At 41.6% G+C, this 20,280-nt stretch overlaps 1 protein-coding gene across 4 annotated transcripts in view; it reads left to right on the plus strand.

Moving 5' to 3' along the window:
• Positions 1-20,280, plus strand: part of Dock4 (dedicator of cytokinesis 4) — a 406,069-nt gene that overhangs the window by 316,322 nt on the left and 69,467 nt on the right. For all 4 annotated transcript variants that reach the window (XM_036206392.1, XM_036206395.1, XM_036206394.1 and 1 more), the window contains exons 28-30: positions 12,988-13,063; positions 15,118-15,218; positions 15,588-15,646. In XM_036206392.1, the coding sequence (XP_036062285.1) occupies positions 12,988-13,063; positions 15,118-15,218; positions 15,588-15,646 (236 nt within the window). The remainder of the gene's footprint in view (positions 1-12,987; positions 13,064-15,117; positions 15,219-15,587; positions 15,647-20,280) is intronic.

Here is a 20,280-nt window from a genome sequence, read left to right on the forward strand (position 1 = left end):
ATATGACTTTATTAATGTCTTTTAAGAATTAAACATTATAGCCGGGCATGTTAGCATACATCTTTAGTCCCAGTATCTGGGAGGCAGAGGCAGTTAGTTCTCTGTGAGTTCAAGTTAGTATGGTCTGTAGAGCGAGTTCCAGGACAGCCAGGGCTTGTTACACAGAAAAACCCTGTCTTGAAAAAGAGAGAGAGAGAGAGAGAGAGAGAGAGAGAGAGAGAGAGAGAGAGAGAGAGAACCAAACGATATAACAGCGTGGTGGTTCACACCTGTAATCGTAGCATTTGAGAAGGACAAGAGCCAAGACAGATTTGGACCCAGAATGGCAGCATCATCTGCTCCCATCAAGTTCAAGGCCCTGGACCTGTCTGTTCTCTCAGCTTCCTGTAGCCCCCGTCTCAGAAGGAAGAAGGGAACTCTAGAGTAGGGTCTCAGTCTTCACTCTCATTTTGTTAGCATTCTCTTGCCATCTGCCATTCTCCAAATGCCAATACCCACATGCTTAGGGTGAAGGTGAGATTCTCTGCACATCTATCCCAGGCCAAGGTCACCATCTGTCCCCCCAGACATGCAGGTACAACCATCATGAGAGTTCCAGGAACACAGGATTCAATTTTGATTAGTTATGCTTAGCATGGCTTCTGCTTCAGGGAGCATTTATAGACTTGGAGGTGTTAAAATGATGTGGTAAAAACTTGCAAAGTAACAAATAGTGTCATGTGGCATATTCTATTTTACATAAGCACTGAGCAGCTTCTCTACTTTGAAGACTAATTGAGACTAGTGAAATCACTCTTTCAGATTCAGCATATGTATTTTGATATCTGTGAAGGAATCGAGTGTCTGCTTCTCTGGATGTCTGGATGCTTCAGGTTTAGGTTGGAGCTGTTGCTGCTGTATTTGCCCTAAATTCCCAAAGGTTCAAGATGCCTGGAAAGGAGAATGAAAGATCTGGGGAGCCAGACAGGAAGCAGTCCAGGCTGCCCACAGCAGGAGCAGCAGCATCACAAAACGCCAGCCTCGGGTCACTCTGCTCGCCCCGTGTGCAGAGTAACATTTGGCTTCCATGAGAAGCTTCGGTGGCCGACCATCAAGCTGAAGATAAATCTAATGTTTTCTTCTTAGGTGCACAGGCTTTGTGCTTCAGCATGCTGGAAACCGTGACAACAGTGTGGCTTTTGATATTAATACTGTCTGTCCATCCCACCTCCGGACCCCTTCTCCATTCAGAGGCTTTCATGGCCACATCAGTGGGCATCAGACTAAGAAGTACACAGTCTACTTTTGTGTAAACACAATGTTCAAGATTTGCATGGACAGTGTTAACCAAGCAAGAACAATTTTGGTTAGAGATGAGATATATGTAATATATTTAAAATGAAGATTTCTCCCATAGTAAACCCAAGCCCTTGCTAAACACAGTGATGTCTTGTTGTCACCCAGGCTAGTGCTGGTAGCAGACTGGACCTGCTTTTCCATAGCAATGGCTGATGGCTACAGACCCAGCCTCACTAATGGACAGATGACTTCTTTGTGCTTGCTTCTGTCCCCCCCCTATCCCCCCCCCCCCCCGTGTTCCTCTTAATCACAGGAGCCACTTCCTATTCAAATTAGGAGACCATATGTGATGTGCCTTGCTTTATAAATATAATTCAGTCCATAAATTTGCCCTAGATTATTTTTATTTAATCTTAAACTAAATAACATTGATAGGAAAGTATAGTTCTGATATGGACCTCTAATCCTAGCACCCAGGAGCTAAAGGCAAGATGAGATTGTGAGTTTGTGGTCACTGTGGGCTGCAAAGTAAAATTCTGCTGGGAGGGAGGGATGGAAGGAAGGAAGCAAGCAAGGAGGCCTTCTGAAAGATACTAAATTTATTTAAAATATATTTTGTTTTGTTTTGTTTGTTTAGATTTTTTTTCTCCTTTTTTATTTATTATATTTGTGTTTTAATTTTATACATCAGCCATGGGTTCCCCTGTCCTCCCCCCTCCCGCCCCCACCTGCACCTTCCCCCCAGCCCCTCCCCTCCATTCCCATCTCCTCCAGGGCCAAGACTTCCCTAGGGATTCAATTCAACCTGGTGGATTCAGTACAGGCAGGTCCAGTCCCCTCCTTCCAGGCTGAGCAAAGTGTCCCTGTGTAAGCCCAAGGTTCCAAACAGCCAGCTCATGCACTAAGGACAGGTCCAGGTCCCACTGCCTGGGTGACTCCCAAACATACTTAAAATATTTTAAAGTGTGTATGCTGAAAGAAAACGTTGTACTTTGCTAACCATTACATTGGGTTATAAGAATACCTCTGTCTTCAAAGTTCACTACCTGTCTTTCATGCTGCTAACTTTCTTAGACAAACATTTGATCCAGGCCTCTCAAAGGGTCATTTTAACTCATACTCCCCTCTCGTTAGCCCCAGCTGAAAAGTCACCATTGCCCTACCCTAGATCACAACCAAAGGAGCCTACCCCTCAAAAGCAATAGTCTTTCACGTGTTCATCGTTCCTGTTTCCAAGTGAATCAGGCGCCTCTAACTTTCACCCTTAGCTGTGTTGTCTTGGTCCTGTCACTTTTCTGTTTTATATGGCATTCTCCACAAGCTGTGTCCAGATGCCAGCTTCCTTGTATGGGTTTTACCCATCTGCACTGTTCTTGAAATACAGTTGATATACCAGGTCTCAGTTCCACTAGGACAGGAAATTCACCCTCCATCTTACACAGCTACCCTGTGCCCATTGTAAGTCCCTGGTAGATGTTTCTAGTGTGTTCCTCCAGCCGAGGAAGAAGGAACATAAGGATGATGAAAACTAAGAACCAAAAATACAGGACACACCGAGAGAAGTTTCTCTCCACCTCCTTCCCATACACATTGTGAATAAAGTACAAAAATAGAGCCACAGTTTTATGCATTGTTTCTAGGAGATAATCTGATATCACACTTGTCTGTTGAGGGAAGTTGGCCTCTTCACTTGAAATCTCACGTCCGTGTTTGGTGTGTCTTATGTATATGTTGACTTCAGACACAACATATAATAATCAACTTAAATTTCAAATGAGTGATACTGATACAAATCTCTCTCTCTCTCTCTCTCTCTCTCTCTCTCTCTCTCTGTGTGTGTGTGTGTGTGTGTGTGTGTGTGAATCTGGCTCATTTGCTCGCTGTCAGCAAGGGGGTACAAGTAACTAATTCATTTAAACAGAGATCCTTAGAATACTCCATTCACTAACCCATTTATACAGCAGATTTTTTCTAGTGCTAAAAATACAAAGAGCCCAGATGTGTAGGGATAATTTTGAAGGGACCTTTGTTGTGGACTAAACTAAGAGACTTTCATTAAAGATTAAAACTTGAGCTAATATAAGTGATCACGGGCAAACAATAAACAAAAATTATTGCTGCCAGTAGAGATAACTTATACAGAAGGCCTTGTGATCAGAGGGAATGTGGCACTGTCAAGGGGAAGCAAGTTAGTTAGAAGGTGACCACAGGGCCCAAATGTTTTAAAATGTGGAATCGTCTAGTGTGTGGGTGGACTGATAGGAAGGCCCTCAGTAAATCCATAAATGCTGATGATATTAAGGAAAACAGTGAATTAAAGGAACAGTGTTCGTGGATCCGGAAGTGGACTTTTTACTGGATCCACTATTGCTGGGTGTGGATAGAGAGACAAAAGAGAAAGACGAGAAAGGAGGAAGGATGCTCCTTTGAATGGCTTGGACCAGTGGGTAGCAATGAAGGTAATATACAGATTGATTGAAGATAAGGGTGATGAGGCCTGCCGGTGACTGGATGTGAGTGGAAGAGAGGAGAAATGATTGATGATGGTCCTCAGGCTTAGGACCTGAGCAAAAGGACCAGTTGGGATACCAGTCACTTCAGTGGAAAAGATGGAGAGGAGGCATTCGATGAGTGAGAGCATGGAAGTTTAAGTACTGTTAGTGTCCAGGTTGATGTTTCACTCTAGTCCTTAGGATGCTGAGACAGGAGAGTAGCCTCAAGTGCAAGAAAGGCCTGAACTACATAGTGAATTCCAGGGAAACCGGAGGAACAGAGCAAAACCCTGTCTCAGAAAACAAGCAAGATGCTGTTAGATATCCAAGTGGAAATGAACACAAGGAAGTAGCTGACCAAAGGGAAGAAGTTGGGGCTAGAGCGGTCCCTCTATGGCAGTAAAGCCTTGGTTAGGAGCTGAGGCTGGGGGATGGAATGAGAAGAAAATGTGTGCACTGAAAACCTTGGGACTGTGCCTGGGCATGCCATCATTCAGAGGCCAGGCAGGGAGCCAATGCCAGGAAGCCACCGAGGCAAGATGACGGCCAGGGGCCTGACACCCTGGGAAGGAAATACTTCAAGGAAGAGTAGGTCGAACTGTGGACCAGCAATTAACTCTGGGAGCTGCATTGCTGCTGTTACCAGTGACCTTGAGAAGGGCTGTCTCCCTGGAGTGGTAGAGATAAAAGTCTGATGAGGGAGAATTCAAGAGCAGAGCCCGGTGGAGGAATGGAAAACAGTAATTACAGGCAGATCTTTTGAAGAGTTTTGCTGTAAGTGGGAACCAAAAAATACTGATGTCTCTGGGAGGAGTTGAGAGGGTAAGGATTTGTTTTAAAATTTAGAATAATCTAGCATGTGGATTCACTAATAGGAATGCCCGTAGTAAATACATAAATGTTAATGATATTAAGGAAAACAGCTAGTTAAAGGAACAGTGTTCATGAGTATGAAAATGGATGTAATACTGGGTGCATTATTGCTGGGTATACCATTCCTGACCCCTCTATACCTGACTGTAACAACCTTACACCTGAGAAATCAGCCCACCCTGAAAGTGTACCGCTGAGGTCAATGCACACTATTTTGTATGAAGATGTTCCTAAGATGAAGGAAGCTGACCACACTTAGAAGAGTGCTGACTGAATCCAAGTGGAGCACTGGCAGCCTGTCCACAGTCAGAAAGGAAGGCAGAGTTAGGGGGTGCCCTGGAAAGTTCAGGGAGTCCACCGAGCATTCACTAGCACAACTAGTATTGCTGTTTTTATTAAGTGTGGTTATCCTTAAAATATCATTGGTGAGAGAGAGGACTAAGACACTGATTTTCACCAAAGCTATGCGTTACTGTGGTGTGTGCCAGATTAAATGTTACTGCAAATATTTATGCAAGAGCTGCTTGCATACTGGTGAGCATGTCTTGGTGAGTTGTGAGCAGTTGGTAGGGAAAACAGGTACTTGAAGGAAATGGTCTGTTAAGGTTTGGGCCAATGAGGTTAAAATATAGATCACCCTAAGACTGATTGATGCTGTAGTTCCTTGAGGGGAGAAATCAAGGGAGCTTCCTGCTTCCCTTTGCCTCTCCCACTCTGTGTGCTACATTGTGAAGGAAGGTCACTTCTTTTCCTGGTCCTGATGTGGTTGTAACCCCTCCACCTATGTCAGCCCTGCTGACTCATCTCAGTCTCCTCTATAATTATTACACAGCATGGTTTGAACACAGTGATAAGGCTACAGTCCCTTCATGCAGATGGGACCAAAGTCCCTACTGTTGCTGAACTCAACTTCTAACCCTGTACATACTCGCCAGGCCACAGGTGCTGATGAAGGCTGGTATCTGTTTGTCCTTGAGGTCAGTCTCATGTATGCTGGAGTTTCAGAATTTCCCATGTAGATCAAATAGTTTTAATTCCCCTGATAACTATTCATGATTTTCATCTGCCCTAAGCATCTTCCTGCTGATTTATGCTTTCCCCAATTAATGCTCCAAGTTAGAGGGAAGTTACATTCCAGGTTTGTTTTGTTAAGTTTTTCAATGTATAAGCAACAACATTAGCTGGACATGGTGGTGCACACCTTTAATCCCAGCACTTGGGAGGCAGAGGTATTCAGATCTCTATGAGTTCAAGGTAAGTCATAGTTCCAGGCCAGCCAGGACTACCTAGTGGGGCCCTGCCTCAAAAAGTGGAGCAGCAATGAGAAAAATAAAGAAATCAACATTGTTGGTAATCAAGTTACTCTACACTGTAGAGTCTACAAGGTGTTTCTCTTAGTCTTCGTGTGATTACTGGACATGGGCTTATGCTTGAGCAGATCCCAGTTTTAGTCACTTTTGGAAGAACAAATTCCAGGACTGAAGTTTTCTATGGAGTGAGAAAGCAAGAGAGGAGGGAAGAGAGTTGATTGAGGATAATTTTTTTATTATGGAATGAGGGGATAGCTGGAACACCCAAGGCAGTAAATCCTAGTCCCTGTGCCCCAGTTCCTCTTTCTTGACTAGATCTCATCATTCTATGCCTGTGGAGATTGTCATTGTCAGAGCAATCCTTGTGCGCACATTATCTGGCAGAGTCAGTAATCTGGCCATTTCAGTAGCAAATTGCAAACTTTTCTCAACTATTGAGGTTGGATCGTTTGAGATCAGAAATAGTTTCACGTTCCAAAATTGAAGAACAGAATGAAGCCAGAGGAGCCATGTGGTTTTAAATAACTGGGAACAAGTGAAGAAATTCCTTCACCTCCAAATATTCGGCATAATAGAACAATGAAATGTGAATCTCTTTAGCTGGCTTAGGGACCTTGTGCTGGGAAGCTATGGCTCAATGCCGAGTTCAAGCCCCTGAGATAAGCTGGGAAGTGTAAATGGCAAGCATATGAAGTAGAGTCTTTCTAAGAGCTTCCCAGCCTTGAGAAGTCCTGCTTTGGGTTCCTACTCTCCACCATATTAAAAACACTAAACAGATCCGTATGCCATATTAGATACCTTCACTGAGGAAAAAAAAAATCTATTTATCAGCATTTGAACTTATTGGGAATTCTTGCAAAGGTGCCGATACATTCAAACTGTAGTCGTTTGAATGTATTGGCACCCACAAGCTCATAGGGGGGGCACTATGAGGAGCAGTGGCTTTATTGGAGTAAATGTGTCCTTGTTGGAAGAATTATGTCTCTGTGGGGTGGGCTTTGAGCTCTCCTTTGCTCAAGCTACACCCTGTGAGACAGACCACTTCTTGTTGTCCACAAGTCAAGATGTAGGAATCTCAGCTCCATCTCCAGCACCATGTCTGCCTGCATGCCACCATATTAATTGACTAAACCTCTGAAAATGTAACACACCCAATTAAATGTTCAACTTTATAAGAATTACCATGGTCGTGGTATCTCCTCACAGCAATAAAAACTCTAACTTCTTAAGACAGTTACCCCTCATTTTTAAGTTAGTAAAAATTGTATAAATATTAAATTGAATAATTAATGAAGTTAGATCCCGTGAGCATGTAATTGATCATATCTTGGTTCTTATTTTATAGTTTTAATTTGTCAGTGTAACATTTCTCAGCCTTTTAGTGTTTTTCAGACTCACTGAACAGCATGCACCCTGTGCCTCTGTACCAGGAGAGCAGGCAGATCAGATAAGGGGTCAAGGTCATCAGTCTAGCATCAAGACTACATGCTGCACAACAGACTCTAAGACTGCTGAAATCCCAAAGTCAGGAGCCTGCAGAGCAGAATTTGTTGGGATGTTTTTCCAACTCAGGATTCTCTAGAGCAGTGGTTCCCAACCTGAGGGTTTCAGCCCCTTCCAGACTTGCATTTCAGATATCCTGCATATCAGATATATACAGTTCATAACAGTAGCAATATGAAATATTAATTAAAGGGTTACAGCATTAGGAAGGTTGAGAACCACTACCCTAGAACCTTGTTCTTCACAGGATGCTTTACAGACAAGAGCATTGCCATCACTTGGAGGTTGTTAGAGATACAGACTTCCAAGAACTACTCCAGCCTGCCTGACTCATTCTCTGAATGTTAATTAGGTTACCAGGTACTCAGTGAAGTATGAAAAGCACAGCGCTGGTCTAGAACAGTGGCTCTCTACTCTAGGTGCACAAAAACTACCCTGGGAGCTCTGCAAAGCCAGGTGTTCTATACACAGTATAATCTCGAGAGGGAAGCCCCAGCTCTCTGTGATTTTTAACATGCCAATGGTTGTAATACTAAGACCACAGAGGTTCCATGTTAATTATCAGTGCATACAGCTTAAGCCACATGAATGTTATCTGTCTTTATGACCTAGTGCCTTAGCTAAGGTTTTTATTGCTGTGAAGAGACACCATGACCACAGCAACTCTTATAAAGGAAAACATTTAATTGGGGTGGCTCGCTTACAGTTTTAGAGGTTCTGTCTATTATCATGGTGGGGAGCATGGTGGTATGCAGGCAGACATGGTACTGGAGCTGAGAGTCCTACATCTTACAGCCAACAGGAAGTTGACTAACACACTAAGTGGTATCCTGAGCATAGGAAACCCCAAAGCCCACTCCCACAGTGACACACTTCCTCCAACAAGGCCACACCTGTTCCAACAAAGCCACACCTCCTAATAATGTCACTCCCTATAATTATGGGGAACAATTACATTCAAACTACCACATTCCATGACCTGGCCTCCATAAGCTTTTAACAATGTCATAATGCAAGATTCATTTAGTTTCAACTTCAAAAGTCTCCATAGTCTTTTACAGTCTCAACAATGTTTTAAAGTCCATAGTTCAAAGTCTCTTCTGAGATTTATGCAATCCCTTAACTGTAGTCCCCTATAAAATCAAAACACAGATCACATATTTCCCACATATAACAGCACAGGATATATATCACCATTCAAAACATAGGGAAGCATAACAAGGAAATACTTGGCCAAAGCAAGACCATAAAACAGTTGGGCAAACTCCAAACTGCATCAAAACACTCTTCAGATCTCCAACTCTGTTCAGCTTTGTTGACTGCAACACACTTCTTTCTCTTGGGCTGGTTCCACTTTCGGTTAGCAGCAATCCTCTGCAGGTAACCCACAACTCTAGCATCTCTAACATCTTGGGTTCTCCAAGACAATCCAGGCTTCAATTTCACAACTTCACGAAATGGCCCTTCATTCATGGACACCCTGACACATGCCTGTGTTATGAATTATTGTGGGGGTGGGGGTGGGGGAGGGAGGAGTTCACAACCCGGACTCTGCATTCACATGGAGAGTTTATTATAATAGAGAGATGAAGACAAAGATAGGAAAGAGAGAGAAGAAGAGAGAGATGGAGAGAGAGAGAAGTTAAGGGTGTGCACCTGGTGGAAAGAAAAACAGAAGAAAGAGAGAGGAAGGGGAAGAGTTGTTCCTGAGAATGAGGCTTTTACATCAGGATGCAGGGTGGGGCCAAGAGGTGGGATTTCAAGGGGCAGATCAGAATATTAACAGCCTGACCTCAGCAGCTGTCCTTAGGCACAGAGAGGGAACTTCTATAACCCATTTCTCCTTCTATCCTTAACTCTAAAGCCAGAACCACGTGGCTGAAGCTGCCAAGTTCTGCTGCTTACTGGGGCTGGAACATGGCACCTTTGTTTAATTACATCTTCACCAACCTTCTGGTTTTCTTCACTGTGTGAGCTTGGCTGTCCTTGAACTTGATCTTTAGACCATCCTGGCCTCAAACTCAGAGATCCACCAGCCTCTGCCTTTAAGTGCTTGGATTAAAGGCATGCACCACCACACACGGCTCAAAGCTTTTCTTAAATTCCCTTCACAAGTTGGAAATTTAGTGGTGATATCTGCCTGTCTGTGCCTCTGAAGTGCTGGGATTAAAGGCACACACCTGGATCTAAGTTTTCCTTTAGTTCCTTTTCACATGTTGGAAACTTAGCTGGGTTGGATCGACCTCGCCCTGAAGTCACCACTCCCGTATTCCATTTCTTAATCTGTTTATCTCCTTGAACACGGGATTTAGCTCCATTCCGCGTCCTGGTGCTTATTCCCTCAAAATTTACTTCTTGTAATTTACCCTGCTCAGCTCACTCCTTTTCATTATAAATCTTCATTAGAATTACCACTAATATCCACCCAAAACAGTCTATACTAGGCTGTTTTAAGATTTCTTCTCCAAGGGAATTTAATCCAAAACTCAGGCAAACTCTTTAGACAAGGGCGAAAGGCAACCACTTTCTTCACCAAAGTATCACAAGAACCATCTCTAGGTGACATACTAAAATTCTCTGAAACCTTTTGAGTCCCTTGACAGTTAAAATAACTCAGCACCTCTGTCTTCCATGCTTTAAGCACTGCTTAAAGCATTCCACTGCTTTCCTAACCCAAAGTACCGAAGTCCAAATTCCTCCAAACAAACACATGGGTCAGGCCTATCACAATAATTCCCTTAGTCCTTGGTACCAACTTCTGTCTTAAAGTTTTTATTGCTGTGAAGAGACACTGACCACAGAAACTCGCCTTTCCTGGAACTCACTTGGTAGCCCAGGCCGGCCTCGAACTCACAGAGATCCATCTGGCTCTGCTTCTCTAGTGCTGGGATTAAAGGCATCCACCGCCGCTGCCGCCGCCGCCGCCGCCGCCACCACCACCACCACCACCACCTGGCCCACAGAAACTCTTATAAAGGGAAACATTTAATTGGGGTGGCTCACTTACAGTTTCAGATGTTCAGTCCATTATCATCATGGCAGGGAGCATGGCAGCATGCAGGCAGACGTGGTGCTGGAGCTGAGAGTCTTACATCTTACAGGCAACAGGAAATCAACTCAGACACTGGGTGGTATCCTGAGTGTAGGAAACCTCAAAGCCCATCCCCACAGTGACACACTTCCTCCAACAAGGCCACTGCCACTCCAACAAAGCCACACCTCCTAATAGTGCCACTCCGTATGAGATTATGGGGGCCAATTACATTCAAACTGCCACACCTAGCATGTAAACTATTTGGTAAGTCTTTTATTCTATGGATTGCTTTTCAAACTGGAAATTTTAGTTAGTGAGACTCTTCCAGGACCTTAGGCTCAGTTGTTAAAATATCAAATAGGCTGAATTAATAGTAGAGGTTCTTACTTACAAGTAATAATCCAAGCTAGACTCGGGCCAGAAGGTGGATTTCTATGTAAAAGCACAGGTATAACAGGACTATGGATTTTTCCATTGGACATCAAGCACAAAGTTTGTGCTTATCTATTAATAAAAAATTTCAGGCAGAGAGATGACTCAGTGAATAACAGTACTTGCTACACTAGCATGGGGACCTGAGATGTGAGTGGCCATGCAGCCCTATGACCTACATTGCTGGATGTGGAGAAAACAGAGATAAAACAATATCTGGAACTTGCTAGCCAGAAGCCTAGCTAAAAATCAGCAATCTCCAAGTTCAGGGAGGGGCCTTCTCTCAAGGGAATAAGGATGAAAGTGATAGATAAAAGAGCTGGCATCTGACTCTGACCCCTGCACATACACAGATGGATGGATATGTGCACACAAGTACACATTTTACTCACTTTGGCTGGTTGGATTTTTGGAGTTCATTTGTTTGCCTGTTTGACTGACTGATTGATTGAACCTAGGCCCTTGTGAATGCTAAGTGCACATTCTGCAACTAAGTTGCACCTCTATGCCTCCCAAACTCCCCTCAATAAACCTAGAACCCCAGTGATCTACATGATGGGTAAAGAACCACTTCTTAACTCAGTAGCAATTCCTCTTCTGATAGTAAAGATTTACATTCATGGGGTAAAATCTTTCAGGGAACCTCAATAATTTCTTCATTTATCATCATTTTTTGGGATGATCTATGCACACAACCTCTCTCCTACCATCATCTGAGGTCTCTCTAGTGTGGAATTGGCTTATGATGTCTGCCATAGGAATCTGAGAAAAACCACAGCAATTTTGTCTTACAGGTTTATCTTATCCTTAACTTTGGTAGCAAAACTCTTTGAAAAGTACCATGACTTATACAAAAATGTGTGTACATTTGCATAAACAGGGCCCCTTGGGTACTCGTGGTACATGGTGGTTTGCTTTTCTTTACAATGTCTACATTCAGCCATCCAGCCCCTGGCCTTGTTAATGTTTCCATGTATGGCAAGAAAGATGCAGAGTGAGCTTTCCAGGTGGGAGCAGTAATGAAGCATCATATCCTTCAGAGACCATAAATATTATTCTAGTTAATAATGAAAAAGTATTCTTCTGATCTATAGTTTTCCAGTAGCATAACCATGGAGTGAGTTTGGTGGTATATTTTACCTTACTTCACCCTTTATCTCTTCAATTCTGACTCTCGTGATGAGAGCTAAGACCTCATCACAGCCTAGTGCAGCATTGCATATTCATCCAAGAAAAGACCAAACAGTTTTAGAAATCAACCATTTGTACACTGGTGTTTGCTTTATAATAGTTAAAGTGGTGGTTTGTCTCAACATTACCAATTACTAAAAGCTTCAAATTTAAATATATACTCTCCTAGTTATCAAAATGAGTAGATTTGGAGTGAATTACAGAACTCTGTTTAGAACTAGGCAAGAATACTCACCAAATAATTCTTTCTTCATCTCCTGAGCAAGATAAATATATTTGAGTTTAAGTGTAGTATGCTTAGCTAAGAACATAGGGCTGTACCTATGTTCTGCCCTAGGGAGATGCCTCTTCCTTGGAATTGCTGTGACTCTCTGTTCTATAGGGGTTATAGACACTTTGACAGGAATTATCTCCTTAGTATTAGTCTGGCCTCCTGTGTGACTCTGCTTCCATAGTCCTTCTGTGCCCTCCAACACCTTACATGGGGAAGAACGGAGTGAAGGCGGCTCATAAAGGGACAATACATTCTGTCTCCTCCTCTGTCCATTACATCTTTAGGCTCTCTGTCATTCATGATAATCAAATTAACAATGTTATGTTTACATTAAGTCATTTTGCTCTGTTTGGAAATTAATTTTAAAGTGTCATAAAACAACAGTATATATATATTTATGTCTGAATTATTTGAGCTTGTAAATCTTTCTATGTGTCATTTTATGAAGAAACTAATAGTTTTTTTTCTGTTTTATTTTATTTTTGAATTAACATGCTTACTGAAGGACATTTCTTTTAGATACCTTTTATTCTTATCTACTACCTGATTTTCAGTAATGTGAAATTTCAGCTCAAATGTGTTCTTTTTTTTAATCACTAGTGTTATCATTACAACAGTTCTGTACCTCTCAGATGCACTCCGAAAGAACTTCTTAAATGAAAACTTTGATTATAAGGTCAGTATCCAGTCCATGACTGTCTGGCTGAGTCTATAAGATCTACACTGTGTTTTAGAGTACTTCATTTGTGTTCAGGAGAATATTAGTTCCAACTGTGTATAATATTAGACTTTTTATTATATTTGCAAAGAAGTTAGAGTTATTGTAATGTTTATCAGCCTGATAGGAATCAACCATACCTGTTACCATAAATTTTAATTATTGTACTTCTTTGTATAGTTCTGGTGTAGAACAAAGATGATTTAATACATGTTTTTAAGTAATTTTTAGGCCTTATTTTAGTGTTTTAGATTTTTATTTTTTAGAGTTTATAAAGAAAAAAATTACAAAATTAATATTTCCCTAGCTTTGAATCTTTGGAGTGAATTCATGATAACGATAAAACCTTAGTATGATTCTTTGAGGCAGAATTCTTGGTCCTGGGCTGGAGAGATGGCTCAGAGGTTAAGAGCATTGGCTGTTCTTCCAGAGGTCCTGAGTTCAATTCCCAGCACCCACTTGGTGGCTCACGACCAACTGTAATGAGATCTGGTGCCTTCTTCTGGCCTGCAGGGACATATGCAGACAGAGCACTGTATACATAATAAATAAATTTAAAAAAAAAAAAAAAGAATTCTTGGTCCCTCAGTTATGTGACTGGTGATACTCCTGCGTGTCCCCTATTCTAGACTACCTCCCTACCCACAATGACAGTGTATAAACTAAAGTGCCTGCTCTGGCTTCCTTTCTCAATAATGGTTCTGTATTGTTACCTTTGTTCCCTGTTTTTTTTTTTTTAATAACATGTTTAACATTAAACATTTAATAAGAACTTATTATTTGACAACTAGAAAATACAGGAAACACAAATACAACAAAAATTGTAAGAACTCTTGCCTGGCATGCATGAAGTAAACCTTGGTTTGATCAAACAAACAAACAATCAAATCATCTAAAGAACAGTCGAAGCCTGACTATGAAAAGTCAACACAGTTGACCATGTTGGTGTGGCTTAGCGGGTGTCTTCCTCTACCCAGTGTCACTTGCTGTTTGATAAAATGAAACTAAAAACAACATCTTCAGCTGTCGGATTTTTGGTATTTATTTCCTTCACTACTTTCTCCTTGTAAATTACCCTTTAAATATACATTCTTGCAAAATTAAAATTGCCATACGCCTATAGTTCTTCAAATACGTATTATTAGCGGAGGGGGCTGGAGAGATTACAGCAGTTAAGAGTGCTTGCTTGAACCAAGTTCAATTCCCAGCACCCATGTCAGGTGGCCTCTACCTTTAGTGGCCAGGGAAATCCAACTCCCCTTTAAAAATGGTTTTAGTGGAATATTTTTGTTTTAGGGGTTCTGTCACTCCCCTGTGTCATTTGTGAGAGCTCTATACATATGACATTGTCCTATTTCTTATAGTTAGTTAGCTTTCCTTTGATATGACATCACTGGAGACATAGTTTCATCCCATATGTCCTACATGGTTTTTGCTGTTTATTTCTGGAAATTTTATTCTAATGTCTTTCTGATTCTTTATTTGGCATAAGAAAATTTGTGAGTCAAAATTTGTCTGGATAGAGAATTTTAAAATACAATGTGAATTTAAAGCAATTAGCATTTCCAGAGATACAGATACAGATGCATTTCTTTTTAAGTTCTCTATCACAAGAAGCTCCAAAAATTGATCCACACAGGAATGAAGTACCTAAGGCTGCATGGAGATGCTCAGAGTAGTGTCTGCAAAACAAAGCATCTATCCTTTGGCTACATCAGAGACCTCATGCTCCAGGGTTCCGATTTTAAGCAGTATCTGAAGAGAGAGTATTTCTTTAATTTTATGGCTTCATCATAGAAATTGTCAACTGTGTGTTATATAATAGCAGTGACTGTGGCATAATGACTACACACAAACACCATGCATTCATAGCTAGCAGTGACTGGAACAGAGTCTACTCCACCTTCACTCCCATCCCTTTCCTGCTTCTGAAGCAAACATCAGCTGTTGCACCTACTTATGTGTGATGGCTCCCAGCACACTAGTATTTAAACGTCTTGTTCTTGTTTTAGATCTGGGATTCCTACTTTTACCTTGCTGTCATTTTTATAAACCAGTTGTGTCTGCAACTGGAGATGTTCACACCTTCCAAGAAGAAGAAGGTACTAGAAAAGTAAGTACCGATGAGGGAAGTGTGGCCTTTTGAAGATGCTTCCTCCCAATCACTCGTGCATCAGAATGCCGTGTCTGGACATGACAGGTGGTGAAGCAATCTTGAGAACAGGGCTTCCAGGGAAATTTCAGTATTTTTGGACTTATTAATACCTTTTATTGAGGGGTCTTCAGGATTCAAAATTATTAGTAAAACCAAAAGTTATGAGTGTATGTGAATATTTTCTTTGGGGTCACCAAGACATAGTGACTAGATGTTTATAATTCAAATGTCTTGCCTTTAATTCAGAAGGATACATTATATGCTAAAGAAACACAAGTACTTCGTTCTGGAAATATATCAGTTTTGATTCTTTTTTTTCCATTTCAGGTATGGTGATATGCGGGTCACCATGGGTTGTGAAATTTTTAGCATGTGGCAAAACCTAGGTGAGTGATGAACAGTGACACCCCCTCCATGGTCCAGCTCGTCTCCTGACCTTTACACATACATAGATGAGTGGCTGACCAATGACAGCATTTGAGAGCAAATGTGTAAATCAACCATGAGAAACTGACCTCGTGGTGCTGAATGAGGTTTATTCTTCATATTGGTGTCTAGTTGAAAAACATCACAATACCTTTGTGTCTTTCCTTATTAGTGATAAGTTCTGAGATCTGGTATCACAATGTTGAACTAGCAATGAACTAACCTTTCAGAATTTGAAACTATAGCAATGCAAAACTTTTAGAACTCTGAAAGGAAGCTATAAATCATCATAAATTTGGATTAAACTTTGTGAGAGATTGCCTTAAGCATCATCATCCGAAACACCTTTCCTGCATTGACCTGCATCATATGGAGTCTCACTAAAGGCCTATAAAGCATCTGCAATTGCTAAGAGACCATTAGATCCAATTGTGTTACTCTCCCTCAGTGTAGAAAGCATATTATCCCAGCAAATTGACAGCCTAGATCTGCCTGCACAAAAAGAGTAATATTTAGAAAATAAACTGTTCAAAATTTCAGTGGCATAGGATCTCTTTCTAGAGATCCATAACATTTAATTTGGCATATTACTTTTGCAAGGTTTTTGTATCATTAACTATTACTGCGTTTGAATCCCTTGCAATTTATTCAAGTGGTTGACATTTGACTGTGTAATGATCTGAGAGTTCCTTCCTTTTTGGCCTCACTGAAGCACAACTCAGAAATTGCAGGAATTGTTTTCTTGTTCCAGAATGATTTCTGTCCAGGAGTCATATGTCCCTCAAATTTGCACTGAAATTTGGAGAGCTTTGTTATTCATAAATGCTTGCTGGTTGTCTCAGGAAAATAAAATGAGTTAGCATCTGAAAAATAAGATCCAATGATGAAAGGCCAGCTAGAACGACTCATGATCTGTCTCTAGGCCAAGCTGAAAAACAGCATGAGATGTCTTGGCTGGAGAGTCACTGTCTTAGTGTCCACGCTTTGCTGAGTCTGTCTTGTTTTCCCTAAAGCCCTTCTGCTGAGCCTTGTGGTGTCCTGGTTACATGTGGCATTAATTTAGCATTGCATTTCCTCCTGAGTTCTGTACTGACATGCTTTCCCAAGCATCGTGGCTGGTGAACTTCTTCACAGAGCCTATTTGGAAATCATGCCATACATGGTTGGGTTACTAGAGTAGTGGGCGCCGTGGTTTTCTCTGAGCACCGCTGTGTGCATTACTTCACTCAGGCCTGGGTAGCCGTCCTTTTAGGCTCGAGTGTCTCAGTCTACTTAATGAAATAGGCATATTTCATAAGCTGCTCTGTTCTAATCCTTACAACCAAGTAAAAGTACGTACTTCTCCCTCTCCTCAATGGATGTTAAATTACTTCTGTTTTCTTCAGAAATTAAGACATTTTAGGAAATCTTTGCAGGACATGTATTCCATAATAACATTCGTTAGAACAGTGGGATTGGAAGTGGAATTCCAGGTAGTGTCTGCCTCACATGGAACCTTGTGAGAGATGCAAACTCTGTTTCCCCTATAGACCCTGAAGTCTCTGGGATGGAGGATAGCACGGTTCCAGGAGCTTCTTAAGCACTTGACCAAAGATGGAAAAATGCTGCCTTAAGCAGCACTCTCTTCCTCCTTTGCTGTCCTAGCCCTCAAGACTATCTCTACCATAATCTGGATCTGTCAGGACCATTGGTTATTTTCAACACACAAGTCCCCATCGTGATGTATGTAGCTTAAGTTTGGAGTCTAAAGCTTCACTTCAACCATTCTTTTCTACAGGGAAGTCTTGACTTTTTACCAAAACATTGCATGAATTTTGCAGGTTTTTCCATTCTGCTGTGAGATAGGGGGTGGGGGGATTTGATTTCAAAAAAACCTGTAACTTTGTAATCAGGCTGCTAAACATAAACCTAATGTTGCAGACCCAGCCATTATGTCCCTAGTTTTGTGTGTGAGCAGTGTTTCACCTTTAGAACAGCTTAGACTTCATGTCTAGCAAATACCTGGCAGAAATAACTTACAGGAGAATGGGCATGTTTTAGCTCTCTTTTCAGAGGCTGCCCTCCAGCACTGGCTAACTTCAATATTTCAGAACTAAGGCAAGAGAGAACATCATACTGGAAGGGTATGGTAGAGAAAAGCTGCTCGCTTCATGGGAGCCAAGAAACAGAAAAGAGGGAATACCTGTGCTAGCATACCCTTCCCCCTGTACCCCCCTTTATCACATAACAATGGGGATTTGTATGTTGAGAATAGTGAATGATTCCAAACAGTGCTAGAGACAGTCTTCTGGGCTAGGACAGCAAAGGAGGGAGACGCTACTTAACTCAGGGGTATCCTTGACCTAGGGGATGATGCTGCCCACTCCCACAACAGTCTTTCCCTGATAGTCTTCTCTAGAAAAAGATGTCCCCAGACGTGTGCTTTGCCAATCATGTCATAGGCATCTCTCAGTTTAATCGAGTTAACAATCAAGATTAATCACCACATTTCCCTGGGCTCTGGTTTCTTTGTGTTTAAGAAAGTCTCAGTCTGTAACCCAGGCTAGGCTGGAATCACAATGGTCCTGCCTCAGTTACCTGAGTGTTGGAATTATAGGTGTGTGCCACCATGTCCTGCTCCCCAGTTACTTTCCACCATAGCTTTCAGACAAGTAGACAGTCAGTTGTGTGTTTATAAAACACTTTTATCATTCTAAAGTTGTATAAAATTTACACTATTAAATGTGCTTTCTAATGACATTTACATAGAGAAAGTTGAAGCTTTTTTTATTAACTATGTAGATATTTGGATACTTTAGTGTATGTTAAACCCACAATGTATTCAGATTTCTCTTCCTTTAGTCTCTGTTTTGGAGCGTTTGGGCTCTTAAGAGGGGTCATAAAATGGTGATTTTCACCTTAACAAGAGCAGCGCAGTGGCTTTGCCAATTTATGCTTCAGATCCAGGAATGGCGGAGTCTAACTGGGAACAGGGGAGCAAAACCAGGTTTTGTTGTCTGTAGACTCAGCAAGTGAACAAGGAACATAGAGCAGTGGTCCCCAACAGAGCAGTGTCAGGCTCTGCCACTGAACTCTTGAGTTTGTGATACTGTCCCTGGTATTTGTGGCCCACTGGATGCAGTGTCCTTAGGACTTCATTAAAATCTAATATGTGTTTGTAGGTATTTTCAGTTGTGGTAAAATACTCATGAAATTGCAGTCTTAACTGTTTCTCAGTGTTGAAGAATATTAAGTATGTTCACATTGCCAGTCAACCTTAACCTCCACCATCCATCTCCAGAGCTCCTATCTTGGAAAACTGAGTTACTGCAGGAAAGGAGACCCTGGGGAGGGAAGGGCGTAAGGGAAGGAAGAGGAGAAGGAAGTGGCAGGAGGGTGGGTTCACAACAAAAACAAATTTTGTTTGAAAAATACAATAATGAGGGGCTGGAGAGATGGCTCAGAGGTTAAGAGCACTGACTGCTCTTCCAGAGGTCCTGAGTTCAAGTCCCAGCAACCACATGGTGGCTCACAACCATCTGTAATGAGATCTGGTACCCTCTTCAGGTCATACATGCTGTATACATAATAAATGAATAAATCTTTTAAAAAAATACAATAATGAAAGCTAACTCTTTGTAGGCTAATAAAAAAACATAACCAGTAAACAAAAACTTCCATTACCCTCAACCTCTGGTGTCAACTTTCTGAGTTTTCTACCCTCACTATGCCACACACATGCTAGATAGTTCAGCCTGTGTCTTGCTGCCACTGACTTCTTTTAGGAGAATGACCTTGAGCTTCGTCCTTGTGATGTGGAGGAGTCGGCTTCCTTCCCTTTGAGGGTCAATGGTTTTCCACTGCTGCAACTGTGCTGTCCGCAGATACGTGGACTGCTCCCACCTTGGGCTATTATGAGTTATAGTTTTGTGAACATGGTGTCTGGGGGGCCTCTTGAGGTCCTACTTTCTCTTCTCATGCGTAGATGCTCAGAAGCAGAATTGCCAGATCTTGTCCTAATTGTATTTTTCACTTTTTGAAGAACTGACATGCTGTTTACATCATTTTGTCCTGTCCCGTGTCACCATCAACAGAGCACAAGGGTCCAGTTTCTACATTTCTAGTGGATGTGCAGTGACATCGCATTATGGTTTTGATAGCTTATTTTAGAAGAATAAGGACTAACTGGTGATGAGTGAACACCTCTTCTTAAATGTGTTATACCCCAATATTTTTATTTCCTAAACTAAAAAAATAAAGTATCATTCTGTCAATAGAAGGGGTAAGTTATATATTACCCTCTAAATTTTGTCCACTTACGTGTGCCCTTGAAAGAGTAGGGTGGTCTGTGAGGAGGTTATCCTTGCCAGCTGGCTGCACATCTGGCCTTCATTTTGCTGCAAAGTTTTCACTTTCTATTTTTAGATGACTTCACAGTCTTACTAAACATAACGTGTGCTGTGTTCCATATTTGCAAACACAGCATCTTGGAACCACTGTAGAACAATCAATACATAAGTATAAAACTCTCACAGCCCAGGTATCAGGTACCCCAGATACCTAAAATAAGACCATGTGGCTGACAGCTAGGTGTGGGAACATACACAAACCCTCC

This window comes from Onychomys torridus, chromosome 14, assembly GCF_903995425.1.
Source record: "Onychomys torridus chromosome 14, mOncTor1.1, whole genome shotgun sequence".
Lineage (NCBI taxonomy): Eukaryota > Metazoa > Chordata > Mammalia > Rodentia > Cricetidae > Onychomys > Onychomys torridus.